General features: G+C 38.8%; 1 protein-coding gene across 2 annotated transcripts; it reads left to right on the forward strand.

Moving 5' to 3' along the window:
• The first annotated feature begins 6,026 nt into the window (after positions 1 to 6,026).
• Positions 6,027 to 14,681, forward strand: LOC143105664 (uncharacterized). 2 transcript variants are annotated; one of them, XM_076269722.1, is made up of 8 exons: positions 6,027 to 6,110; positions 9,040 to 9,117; positions 10,206 to 10,316; positions 10,837 to 10,932; positions 12,004 to 12,529; positions 12,707 to 12,816; positions 13,245 to 13,403; positions 13,536 to 14,681. In XM_076269722.1, the coding sequence occupies exons 2-8, from the start codon at positions 9,041 to 9,043 to the stop codon at positions 13,618 to 13,620; spliced, it is 1,164 nt and encodes a 387-aa protein (XP_076125837.1). In that variant the 5' UTR covers positions 6,027 to 6,110; position 9,040; the 3' UTR covers positions 13,621 to 14,681. The 2 variants fall into 2 exon arrangements, with proteins under 2 accessions (XP_076125837.1, XP_076125838.1); XM_076269723.1 differs by lacking the exon at positions 10,837 to 10,932.
• Positions 14,682 to 14,705: the final 24 nt, after the last annotated feature.

Below are 14,705 nucleotides of genomic sequence, written 5' to 3' on the forward strand. Positions count from 1 at the left end.
TCAGAAATATGCAGTTTGACACTTGAAGTAGCCTATAATGCAGTTTTTTTTGTACAGTAAGGGTCGCTGTGTTAGTAGCCTACGTGTTCATTCCTTGGTTTGATGTCAACGTGCATATCTCCAGTGTGTGATGCTGGCCTAGCCTAGGTCTATAGGCCAGTCAATCTAGCCCAAAAAGACAAAAAAATGCAACAGAAATGTTTCATAGTTTTTATTGGTCCTACTACGCTCCTGAATCATATACTAAAAGTCTACCGCCATAGATGGAGTGGAACATATATTTTTTCGCGACTAAAGACCAAAGTTGTGCCCAACAGTAAATTGAGTAGAATAGGGGAACATTTTCAATTAATAGCTATCACTATGAAACTTATCCAGTTGATTAGTGACATCATACCAAAGAAAACATTTATAACAAGTTTTTGAGATTTAATGTTTATATGCAAATTAGGCATTTATTCATAAAATGTACCATACATAGCCTATTGCAAATCACACAATTATCGGAGAATTGAATGAAGCCAGATTAAAAATGTATTATTTAATTATGTTGAGACAATAAAGAAAGACAAAATTAAAGAAGGGACTGTGGCTGTGTTTCTTTATCATCCCATACATTAGAAAAAACTATTTAGAGTCAGATGTTTTGCTATAAAATTTAGAAAATATATTGAAAATATATCAACATAACTCCTCCCTAATCAAACACAAAATATAGATAGGAAGAAATCTGTAATGAATAGTTTATGTAGGCCTAGGTGTTACTGAAGTAGATATTTCTCCTCCACAGTGTACGGAAACTTAATTTTGAGAAAACACCCTTTAACGATTATAATGAAAGGGAATACATTTTCAGCGGGAAAATATTCTACCCAATTTACTTATCCTAATTCATTGGCTGATGATAATCCTTTCAATCATATGTGGACTTTTGATCAGCTAGTAAGTGTGGGCCTATTGTGGACCAGAATTCCCATCAGAATTCCCACACCCCAGTAGGCATCATCCTCTGAGCTGGGTATTGTTCATTCTCTCATTGTTTCGTATGATATCCTAAGTATTCCTTTAACCTGTTTTCGTAACTTTTATATTTTCATAGCTTTCTTGCGTTTCTTTAGATATCCTCTAGGTCAGTGTTTCCCAAACTTTTTTTCTGGGGACCCACTTTGTTTTAGGCCAGAGGTTCTCAAACTTTTCTATATATTTTATAGAATACTTTTCTAAGATATATATTTTTTATCTCATCTTGGTCTACATTTTCACTTACTTTTTTACTTACTTTTTTCGCTTTGGACAAAGGCGTCTGCCAAATCCCATAACCAACCATAACCATACATGTGTGCAGCCAAATGTCGGCGCAACATACCGCTCTGGAAAAAAATGAAGAGACACTGCACAGTTTTCTGATGTCATCCTACAGTTGCTGAGTGACATTCAAATGGGTTGACGGTTATATTCAAAATTAAGAGACCACTGCAAATTTGAATATGACTGTCAAAATGCAGGTCCACTGGGTGAGTTGATTAAGTAGAAAATGTCTGACAGCAACAGACTTTCTAGCTGACAAGGCATTCCATAATCAAATATGCTGACCCCCCTGTTACTGACATGGGTTACTCAATTGAAATGACTATTTGAATACAATAAGGTTGTGTTTCGTTCAAAACAAGACTGTTTTATGTAACTGTAAACAAATTGGACAGCCCTGACTTTTCATTTCTTACAGTGCATGATCTCATCACGCTATGTTTCAGAAAGTATTTTGCAGTATTTTAAAAATACAAAAATACAAAACACTGAAGTATTTAAATATGAAGGAATTTCCATCATCCCAATCACATACAAATGACTAAATTATTATGTTATTATTTACCACATTTCATCAATCCACAAACAAACATAATTCAGCAACCTAATGACTTCTAACTAACCGTTCCATTAAGGTTCAGATGGCAATGCCTATATTTTCTATTCTATTCTATTTGAATTATCCTTTTATTTTTATAATAAAGCACTTTGTATGAAAGATGCTAAATAAATAAATAAATAAATAATAAAAAATAAACCGGTCCAGTAAATAAATGGATATGAGGATAACTACATAATGAAAAGAGTCAAGAGAGACAATGATTCCAAAGATTCCATTGAATGATGCATTTAACATGCATGGTAACAATAGTGTTGCATCAAACCATTCCATATGGGATCACAAAGGTGCCTAGACAACAACATGATGCCATAGAACATAGCATAGGGTAAACTGGAATTTGTGTTCACTTTTGCTTGAGTTGAGTGTGTAGTTGGCTGGTTTCTGATTTGTGGATAATTTGATGTTCAAACTGTGATTTCTGGCAATCTTATTTAAATGCGGTTCTGCTGGTTCTTAGCCTGCTGCCTGGCAGCACGGGAGGATGAAGGCAAAAAAATTAAGAAATGTGTCAAAAAATACGGACTGGTAGAGCTAAAAAGAGAACTGGAAGCTTTGGGAGTGAACATTGATGGGCACGTGAATGAGACTAAAAACAAAAACAAAAAGAAGATCAAAAAGGAATTACAAAAGCTCCTCATAAAGGAGCTGAAGAAGATTGAGCACGACAAAAATGGACTGGACAACAGGGCTTACGAAGACGGGTTCACTATGCCCATGGATATCCCCCAACATGTCCTATCTGCTCTGAATAAACTGGAGGCTTTGAGAATTTACAGTGATGAGGACATGGATGAGACTACAAAGAAAAACAAAATAAAGAGAAAAATTGAACTACAAAGGTTCCTAATAAATGAGCTGAAGGAGGTTGAGCACGGCAAAACTGACCTGGACAACCAAGTTTACGAAGAGAAATCACTAATCACTTCAGGGATGGATATCCCTGAAGATGTCCTAAATGTCCTAGATGATCTGGACACATTCTTGGATAAACAGTTGGAAGTATCAGAGAGATATGAACGAGAAGATGCCGTGCTCGACAGTCTCCTGTTTAAAGTGGACTCGACTCTGGGTAAGTAGAATATATCTGCTCACATTGAGTGTAAGAAGTAGCCTTGCATCACCAAAACCCAACTTGAGCAATAAGTGGGCTATGTAAAAAGTGAGCTAACATATAGAACATAAAAATGGTTCAGCAGTTAATTTTAATAAAATGCTCCTCCAATTTGTTTCATTTCAGAAGGAGAAATGAAAAGGAAGAGAAACAGAGAGCATGGAGGCCAGACGCTGGAGACAGGAAAGAGGAGGAGGAACAGGAGGCCTGTTTCTGGAGTGCCCTACAAATTCACAATGGCTCCATCCCTGGGAGAAGGTTTTGTGTGGTAGGACACTCAGCAGACGGCTGACAAGGACAAGGACCATTACCAACAGTCAATAAAACCAAAACCAGAAGCCAGACTTTTGGTGATCTTCACTGTTTCTCCTCTATTCATTTCTCAAATATAATTCTGCAACCTAATGACTTGTAGGACCAGTAAGGACCAGATGGGAACGTATGATCCCTCTATACTTTTATTTGTTTTATAAAATGTACATACTGTATTATCTGTTAAGATTCAAGTTCAGTATGCAAAAATGCTAAATTATTACAGAATTAACATCATCTTAACCAAATTCAACCTCTAGAATGGAGAATATAACTTTATGGCGTAAACACTGATGAGGACATGGATGAAACTAAAAACAAAAACAAAAAGAAGACCAAAAAGGAACTACAAAAGCTGCTAATAAATATTATTCAAATATAATTCTGCAACCTAATGACCGTAGGACCAGTAAGGACCAGGCGGGGACGTATGATCCCCCTATGTTTTTTAATTTGTTTTAGGAAAAGTACATAGACAGTAATTTCCTGTGTATTAGCTGTACTGTGTATAAACCGCGGACAGTATTTTAAGCAAGTTTAAAAAAACAAAACCATATTAATACCATATTAACTGCCCCTGTGTATTAACCTCATAGCTGAAGAAATTTAGCAAAATCAATGTATAAACCTCGGCTAATAGTTGGGAAATAACGGTAACATTGAAGCTAATCTTTACTTTTTTTTTTTTGGTAACTAGATTTTAAAGGGACACCAGGCAATGTTTTCGTGTTAATTAATCATCTTCGTAAGTCTGTATATGGTTAAATGACTCGGGGCGAATGAAGGCTCTCTCGCCCGCCCCTACTGTCTGTAGGAAGAATATCCCACTTGCAAGTTCGGTGTATCCTACCCGCTGAACGAAGCAGGATCAGTTTACAGCACAGAGGCAGGATAACGAAACGCTAGAGATTGTTGAAAAAACGTGTGTATAATGGCAGAGCCGGCGAAGAAGCAGTGAAAACCCTTGACGGAAGACACAAAGAAAAGGAAAAGAGCTTCAGACCGAGCGAGGGGGGGTTTCGTAGAGAAAAAGCATCAGGCTTGCCTGGTGTCCCTTTAATCGGTCAAGCTAAAGAGATGGTGTCCGTTAATGTTTGTTCAAAATGGCTGATTCATGTCCCTTGCATTTTGCAACTGCGAGGTCAATGGCAGGCGCCCCACAGAAATGTTTAATTTTGTCAGTGAGATGTCTACGCTGTCCCCTCTGTGACGCGTTCGCCCCCCCCAGTTTCAGAGCTATTCTAAATGCAAAATTGCACATACAGTACTGTAGGCCCGTGACTGTAGTTAAAGAAACTAGATCCTAATAGAAAACTGTTAGCTTTCCTGGCTAAATGGTAGGCCTATTACACAACATAAATTGTGCTGGCGACCCAAATAAAATCTCCTGCGACCCAGTCTTTGGGAACCAATGCTCTACTGTTAGGCTTTGCTCAAGGGCACTTCAGCCGTGCCTGCTGGTTGGGGTTTGAACCGGCAACCCTCTGGTTACAGGTCCGAGGTGCTAACCAGTAGGCCACGGCTGCCCCAAATATCAGTACCCTCTTATTGAGTAACCCCTATGCGAACAAGAACTTTAAATGACAAAACCAGGTTAACCAAGATTCTGGCCTTTGGCTCCCATGATAAGCATATAAGCATAGCCTATTGATGAGAAAATGCAGTCACAAATAATAGTATTTACTACTAATCCATTGATTAAGACTTCGGTCAACTAAACTCTATGGCTCTGACCACCAAGATCCTGTCCAGTGGGACAATTTCCTAGGTTTGAAAAACGTTAGTGAATGGGTACATTCACTCTGGTCCAGCATTCTAGTTAAGTGAAAGAACTATGGCACATGAGCAGACCAGTGTCGTATATCTAGTTCCTATTGGTTGAAAAATAAAACATTACGTTGCCTAGCCTACAGCAAAATAAATCCGCTAAAAAGAATATATGTCTTTGGTATTTTTATGTTTTTATGGGTGACATATTTATGATATGGCTCATGTCTGCATCATTTTTGGACTTACAGTGTTTACTAATTAAGAGGGATTTGTCTCCACCTGCTGTCCTACTTAAATTACATCCCATTCCAAATCCATTGGTATTCGGTCATCATATTTATGCAGCTGTAACAGCTTCCACTCTTTTGAAAATAATTTCTGCAAGAGTTAGTGTCTAGACATTTATTCCCATTCATAAGTATATTGGTGAGGCCATTGATATTGGACATGGAGACCTAGCAACCTAGCCCCACTGGCTATGTGCATTTTCCCCTGGAGAGATTGGCGAAGCGAACTGTCCATAGCCTATCCAATGAACGGGGCCAAAACGCCTAATAAAAAAATCAACAAGACAGTAGACTAAAAGACCCCTAGTAGGCTAAAAAAAGATTAAAACACGAATTGAACAGCTGACAGTGACAACATGGCCGCTGAACACAACTTTTCGCGCGAAAACATCTGTGATGCAACCTACCTCGTTCATTGGATATGGAGACGTTACAGAAGTGTACAAGAATGGATTATGGCACAGAATTAAAAGAAATAGACAGAAATATATAGAAATTCAGTTATTCTGATATATTGGTACATAACATTACACATATGGCTCTGGAGTCGCAGTTGCATTTGTCATTGTTAGCCTGTTTCACCACACAGTCCTGAGTCCTGACACGCGCATGGTCCGGACAGCCTACTTCCTTGATCAGACGTCGCAGCCATAGACAGTAAAAGATAGCAGCACCGGCATCGGTCGACATTAAATCACATGTAAGTAAAATACTTCTTTATATTGTTTGAGTGGTAAGCTATATGCGGTGCATGTTATGGGCGAAAGGTATAGCAAGCACTTCGCAAGGTGGCAATAGGTTAGCCTATGTAATTCAACAAAGAATTAAAGAACTTCTTAACTTTTGATAAGTTATGCCATTGGGCTCATTGATAGATCTCATATGCAAGTTTTGATAGACATTATGCAAGTGAAGGCCAAATCCTGACCAAAGCGACTTACAATGACCATTACATCAACATTAAAATTAACAGTTTAAAGTGAAGTCTATCTATCTATCTATCTATCTCTGAGAGAGAGAGAGAGAGAGAGAGAGAGATAGATAGATAGATAGATAGATAAACATTTCATATAATTACTGAACTGTAAGCTTATTTTCCAGTTTATCTAGAGTAGACTAGCCCAGAGATAGGTCCAGGTGTGGCTAGGCTAAGGCTAGCATCTTTTACTGTCTGGATATTTCCCGCGAAAAGAGATATGACACGTGACTGCAGGTGAGGTTGTCAGGTTTTTCCTCTTCTGTGTTTTTGTATTGCCAGTTTGCAAACAAGTGCATTACCGCCATCATCTGAACTGTGGTGTGATCTCATTTGAATGTATAATCTTTATACAGACTGTATTCAAAAGAAAATAAATCAAATCAACAGAAAACAAAAACAAACAAACAATAAAACTAAAGCCTGCAACCTGAGTTGCTGTCAGAAATACCATCAGCCTTAAATGTACAGTCAGAGATTGCGCAGGAAGTCACGTTTGTTTGTGTTTATGTTATATTTCAATTTATTAGCTTATTATTATTTATTATTATTATTACCTTTATTAGCTTTTGTGAAAGAAAAAAAACATGCCAGAGAGGTCCCTACTTTCTCAAGGATCCTTGTTAGCCCTGCCGAGTCAAGCCCTTCTAAGACGAGGCAAGGCTTCTTCTTGCACCACTGTCATTATCCCACGTCAATAAATTAAATTATACATGTTTGATTCATTAAGCAAAATTGTAAAGAGAAAAGTGTACTAATTAACTCAGTCTCATGAGAAGAGGTTTAAACACTTCCTAAATGCCTTTTTTACATTAGGCTGGGCTTCATTTTTCATTCCATACTTCATTTAGGCTAGGCTACAGTGACAATAAGATAATGTTTAGGCTACATTTAAATATACCTTGTTTAGTACAGATGTTAAATCCTCCATAATTGTGCGCACAGGATTGTGGGTGTTCCAAGTACGTGTAACGGAGGCAAACTGAGCTAGCATGCTAGTTGCGCGTGTAAATCCTCCCACCCCTAACCTTAAGAACGCTTCTAACCGCTGAGTTGGAAGCCTGGCCTTTTAGCTCAGTGGTTAGAGCGTTCGACTCCCATGCCGGTGTGTGTTCAGGTGGCAGGTTCGAGGGCCGTGAGCGTCAGACGAATTACAACCTCTGTTACATACGCTGAGGATACACAAATGCATCCTCAAAAATGTGTCAAAACTAAAGACTTGGTAGAATTTAGTAGAAATTGAAGGATGCTTGTAGCCTGGGTTTTCCCATGCTGCCTTATGCGCGCAATTTTATTCACGCTGCTAGGCAGCCTGGATTCCATGGAGCAAATTTTCGCCTCAGTTAGGGGACCAATCACAGAACGAAGGGAGGGCAGCAAGACGATGACGACACACCGAAGCCGTTATGAGCTACGTACAGACGCATTTGATAGACATTCGTAGCGCCCAATAAACGGCTCTGTGCATTCGTAAACCACGTTTCAAATACGAGAAAATGAATGTCTAGTTCCCAGACCCCATCTCAATGAGATGAGGTCTGACGTTAGCCAGGCTAGGATGTTTGATATAGGAACAGTACTTTGGCAGGACTCAATGATGTGATGACGATGTAACATCCTTCAAATAGCAGCCTTGAAGACATAGCATGCCTCCTTGAGTTTGAGAAACAGTCAGGGGTTTGTTTTTGTTTTTTTAATTTTTTTTACTGTACTCACAGAATGGACAGCTAGCGGTCGTGATAAGATGATTGCTGAATATGTCAAAAAATGTTATGGGCTTGAAATTGTGTAAAAGCCCTTACTGCACCTTTAATTATGGATTGCATCCCAGGCAAACTCAGTAGATTGTGTTGCCAGGCTCTTTCAAAATATTCAGCAATATGAATAAATAACAATGAAAAACACCACCAATGCTATTTTAAGAAATTAATTCAATTAATAATCATTGTTGTCATAATGACATGTACAGCACACTACCTCTCTGCAAGTCCCTGTCAATCATGAAGCTACTCCATGCTTACCACTTCAATCATAATCTGCTCCTGTTCACTCTGTCCCTTGGCTCAGGGTGTGGACACTGGGTCCCTCCTTTGTTTCCCTGCTGTCACTCGCCTGCTCCTCTGTCGGGCAGTGGTCATGGCCAGCCATCTCTCCTCCTCCAGGTTCCACCTGTTGCGAGTGCGACACAGTTTGTCTGATAGGCTGTTGTAAATGTTGAAGCCTTTTTGATCTCTCCCTCCCACCCCACTTTTGTTCATCCATTTTGATACCCTCATCCATCCAAAGGTTTTTGGCTCTGAGAGCCATGGCATCTAACACAAGACAGGACAGAGAGGGAGAAGTGAGGCCTTGTAAGAGATGGATCATACAATGAATCAATGGGCTACTGTTCCTGCTTTATGGGCTGATAGTTGGGCAACTTTGTAATTAAAATGAAAAATTATAACTTAAATGGTCTTGGCCTCAAGGTTTATCGGCCCTCAAGGATAATTCCTGGTAGTTCACACTACCAATTCACCTCTGTCTTCAGTACAGAAAGTATTTTTGGGCCCTGTTAAATTCTTTGCGCTCTCCTGAGATATCTATTCAATCCCCAACTTCACTTTCTTTTGTTTAATTCATCAGTGACCTTTTTTGCCTGATGTCCTTTTAGAATGAATCCAGAACAGTCACCTTCCCGTGGCCACAATCTTAAGGATACGACCTATATGTTGGACCTGGAATCAAAGAGGTGAGATCACATGTCATGAAGTCTCTCTCAGTGCTCTGTATTCCATGACATGAGAAGTGCATTCATAAATGTCTTCCTTTTTCTTTCTTATCCCATATAACAGAGCTGGTACTGATAAAAGCTACCTAAGATGCTAATGTGTTATAATTGTTGATGTTTTGCTGAGAAAGCTTTTGTTATGTGGGTATTTCCTAGCCTGACGAGCCAGACCCACATTAGAATGTAGGGTCTGGGCACTCACCGTTGGCAGTGCTCAGTCCGAGGGGCGGGATAATCGGTTGTCTTTCAAATTCCCTCTGCATGCAATAGGACAGCGCGCTACAACTCATGAGTCCCATACGTTTTCCCACCAGCGGAGCTAGTTGGCTAGTTCAAACTTTTGGCAACTTAAAAAAAGCCGTGTCACGCTGTTCGCCAACAGCAACATCCATCTTCTTTGTTTTCAAGTAGCAGGGAATTCAAGCCAAACCGTTGCAACTCTGCTATCAATCATTATGTTAAGCCCACCTAATGTCTCTGTACATGATGTGATTGGCCCTATCGGAAATTACATTTGCTGCCGCTAGGGTGCGTCTAGATTTCTAGGCTAGGTATTTCCGTCCCTGTATCACAGAACTACATAGTGCCCTGTGCTTTATATTAATGTTTACATATTACTATAAGGGTACAAAATGGAAGAGGTATCAAAATGGTAGTGGTATATAAAAACATACAGCGAAAACTGATTGCTGTGTACAGTGCTGTGTACAGTTGCTTTAAATCTGTTTGCTCAATGACTGTAAAAAAGCATGGACAGCATGGGGTCATGTCATTGTGTAATAGAGACAATAAGCCAAAACAGAAAATGAGAGTTCCCATGTGTTCATATCAGAGCCCATGTATAGAGGGTGCTTTTCCCATGATGATATAAGGGTGATTCCAGAATTTTGAACACATGTTACTGTATGCAGCCACATTTCTGCCACTTTTTCCCACGTAGATCTACATGTATTCACTATTTTTTCAAATGTTATAACCTTTGAAATAATATAAAGAAATAATATATTTCGTTATATTATCATTTCTAAATGTGTTTATTTCTATTTTAGTGAAACATCAAACAGGAGCAGTTCACCGGATCTTAGTGAGATCAGTGCGAGGACTGACCGATCAAAGGGTCAAACAGAGAACTTTAATGGAGAACCTGGCATATCCATAAGGTTTGAGAGATTTCTAATTGTGGATGTTTCATCATTAGTGTGGCTTCCTTATATATCTATCTATATACAGTTCTGGAAAAAAATAATAGGGCTGGGCGATATGGCCTAAAAACAATCTTAGATTTTTTCATAATTTTCATCATTAAGACAATCAGAATATGCTGTTTACATGGCAGTATCTTCTGAATATTGTCTTAACTGGGTTAATATCGGAATATTAATGTCCATGTAAAAATACTCATTGACATTCAACAATCATATTGCAAATCTCAATCACAATATCTGTCAGAAAAAAAAACGCAATTAGATATTTCCCCCAAATTGCACAGCCCTACAAAGAGTCATGCCATTGTGTTATGGAGACTTCACATTTGAGCCTAATTCTGTATAGAGAATGTTTTTTCCATCAAATAACTGTCATATTCAGGTTGATTCTTAAATTTTGAATCTTATGCAACTAAATATCTGAATATCTTATTTCTAAATGTGTTTGTGTCTGTTTCACTGGGAAATCTGACAGGAGCAGGTCGCCATGTCTTAGCCAGGACTCTGAGAGGACAGACCGGTCAAAGGGTCAAATAGAGAACTTTAATGGAGAACCCAACATATCCATTAGGTTTGAAAGATTTCTAATTATGGATGTTTCCTTATTACTGTGGCTTCCTGATAGTTGTAGCCAATTAAAGGACAAGTTCGGTATTTTACACTTACTGCCCTGTTTTCAGATTGTTTCTGATGAAACTCAGTGAACACCCCTGACCACTCGGTGAGTTTCACGTCTTTGTAAACGAAAGTTTAATGCGTTTTAGGAAGGATTGTTCCAGTGCACCTATGCAGCCATTGTGGAGGTGGGGGGGGGCGCTACCACAGAAACCGAAAACTCTCAGACCAGCAGCATATGTCCAAATTTCAATCTTAACCGTTCTATTTCATCAGAAACAATCTGAAAACAGGGCTTTAAGTGTAAAATACCGGAAAAAAAATGTCCTTTAAGTGATGCCACTGGTACACAACCTGCTTTTGAGCTTTTTGAGGCAAGGACACTATTTACTTTTTAATAGTGGGGCTGTAACATGCATGAAGGGATGGGGGCAAACCTAACCAGATCACTACTGAAATGGGTGGCCACAACCCTATTCCATTTATAAACAGGAAAAAAAACCAAAGACATCAAGCTTCTATTAAATACCTATATCACTACTGAAATAGCGTGTGATGTTGTGGCAACCGCACCTATATTCCCTTTATGGGCAGAAAAAGCAAAGACAACAAGCTTCCATTAACGACTGCAGACCCCAGTCCCCATAATTGATCAGTGTGATCCGATATTACAGAATTATTCTATTATTATAATTATTATTTCCATAACTATTCAAAATACGCAGAATCTGTCAGTGCTTTACTGGAAGAACATCAAGTCAGCCACGCATTGGTGTTTGTTTCATGGCTGATGCCCTAGTTTTTATTGTGCGGTATGCATTGTTACACCTATGCATATTTTAGCTGTCAGATTCAGATCTTTATGTGTAGCTTTTTCATTTTTTAAAATAATTACTCAGACCAATAAAGCAATTAATTGCTCATTTAAAGCAAACCTGATGTAAACAGGCAGACATTTACCTCTGTTTCTCTCATTAGTAATATTGAGTATTTTTATGATGGACATTTTTTGTCTCTTTCAATACAGTGACCCAGATCCACAGACTGAGGATCCACTCACATGCTCAATCTGTAAAACCGTTTTTGCAGACCCAGTATGCATCCCTTGTGGAGACAGCTTCTGCAAAAAGTGCATCACCTCACACTGGCATCAGCCTAACCAGGAGGGAGTCTATGACTGTCCGCAGTGCTTAAAGGCATATGACACACCTCCAGAACTTTACACCAATAAGGTGGCGGTCCAGATGCTTAAGAGGGCTAATTACAGTCCAGTTCTTCCTAATCGCAGCCATGCTAGAGACGGAGATGTGGCCTGTGATTTTTGCATCGGGACAAAGCTGAGAGCTGTTAAATGGTGTCTGTCCTGCACTCCCGCCTATTGTGAAACCCACATCAAACAGCACTACACTGACCCTGTACTGCTGAAGCACCAACTTAAGGACGCTACAGGAGAACTCTGCAGGTCTCCAAAGCATCTTAAAACACTGGATGTGGTCTGCAACACTGACTTGTCTCTCATCCCCAGTGCAGAGAGCGTTGATTCTGAAGAAGAGGTACATTATGAAAATAATCTTGCTAGTTGCTAAAATTGCAATCCAAGAGTAATTTTGGATTGTGCAAATAATCCTGCCCCTCAAACAAGAATACTGAAGCCTCAGTTTACCATACATAGAGTATACCTCTATACCTACATACCATGTATTTATATCAGTTTGCTTTATGTTCCTCAGCCCTTCACGTTGTCATCAAAACCTGAACCAGTCTTTACTCACCATTCCAATGCCCTGCAATCTCCCCTTGCAGGCTCCAAATTTCCAGGGATGATGACCCCACCAACTGGGTAGGTGTGCTGCTAAATACGGTGCATGCTGCCTTTAGTGCTTCATTAGTAGCCTATATAATCATGTTGTTGAAGCCGTCTCTAAAATAAAAAAAACATGACATCTCATGTAATAATTCTTCATAGCTTTTTTCAGAGTTACATGTACATGACAATATAACATATTAGGCTATTATGAGGCTATGCTTACAAATCATCAAGGTCACTCCGGTTTCTTGTCTTTCAATTAACAACTGTTGTCACTGTGACAAAGCATTAGATTGAAGTTGAACCTGTCTTCTAGATTTAACCATCCAGGAGAATAAGAGAATGTGGCAGATCATGTGAAAACAGTGAAATACGATGTATAGAATTGTTAGTTAGAAAGTGAATTATAGTTTCAAATTTTCATCCTTTTAAAATTCTCTTTTCTCTCAATTATCCTACAGAACGCCAGGAACGTCCCAGTGTGGCTCCCTTGATTCCGACCCTAAAAGGCCTGTGAAAAGAGGACATGATGAAAGCCCTCCCCATCCATCAAAGCATATGAGAATATCCAGGAAACTTCAGTTTAACAAACCAGATGAAGAGGAGGCAGAGGCAGAAAGGTATTGGAGCAAATGACATATATATGTGTGTGTGTGTGTCATGTGTGTAAATTTGTTTTTAGCTATATTGAATAATTACATACATTTATATTGAGTACATTTTTAACAAAGGGTATTCCTAACCGCTAACAGATTTAGCCACGGGTCCATACTGAATGAGAAGCTGATGAAGATGAGATGTGACACCAGACCTGACGTCATGCCTGCTAACATTTAGCTTTCAAAAAACGGGATTCTTTTATCTTTCTCAACACTCAGTATCAGTTTATGTGATGTGTTAATCATTTCTTCCCTAAGAATTTGACAACAGCTAGTTCTGGAGTAGGCAATTCAACTAGTCCGCTTGCTTGCAACACTAAGTGACACGCTTCCTTATTTGGGTTTTGGGTTTCCAGGTTTTGTGACAAACATAAGTAATTGATGGTTTATGTGTAGGGTGTATTTCATACACAATCTGGCAACCTAAGAAATGTCAGACTAATAGAAAATATTAATCGATCCGTGATTTTAAAATGAAGTTTGATGGCCATGCAAATTATGGGAGTTTTCCGGGAGAAATGACAAAACGGGAGGAAACCGGGAGATGACCTTGAAATACGGAAGAAATCCCGGGAAATAAACGGGAATGTTGGCAGGTAGGCCTGACATGATGGGGGAGCAGCAGTGATATCACCATTTGATAATTGGTTGACACGGGTTTGTTTCTCGTACTTGCGGTTGCGAGTCTGTCACTTTAGATTTTAAAAAAAGTCTGTTAAATACCAGTCAGCTTTATCAGTCAACAACAACCTAGGATTATCAAATCGGCCACTGTCTGACAGCCGTTATCACATGTCTGATATTGTCTGATGTCAAGATGTGTAATTTGTTTGTAAAATGTGTTGTATTTTCCATATTGTGGTGTTTTTTTATATGTGTGATATGTGCAATGTGCTGAGATTTCTTTGTCAATTTTAAAACTGATAGAACTGTGACTTGTACATTTAACATGTAAATACTTGTTATATATTTTACATAGTATATTAACATAAGAAGATATTAATGTTTTCCTTGAACCATATGAATGAATGATGACAGAATTAGATTGTTTGATACTGTAAAAAACTATGTTACCACTGTGGGGCGATAGTGAGTCAGTGTTAGGAAGAGGAAAGGTTTTGTATCTGTTTTTTATTCCATGTGTAGAATATAGAACATAACATGCTCAAGAGACTTTTGTATTATTCCCCACAGACGCAATGTTAATATGCTGGCCTTCTTTGAAAAAATAAAAGACTCAATGAGACCCTGAGGTGATTTACC

This window comes from Alosa pseudoharengus, unplaced genomic scaffold (assembly GCF_046254945.1).
Source record: "Alosa pseudoharengus isolate Yale_2024_CS ecotype anadromous, Long Island Sound unplaced genomic scaffold, YU_APseudo_1.1 YU_APseudo_1.1_scf_6, whole genome shotgun sequence".
Classification (NCBI taxonomy): domain Eukaryota; kingdom Metazoa; phylum Chordata; class Actinopteri; order Clupeiformes; family Clupeidae; genus Alosa; species Alosa pseudoharengus.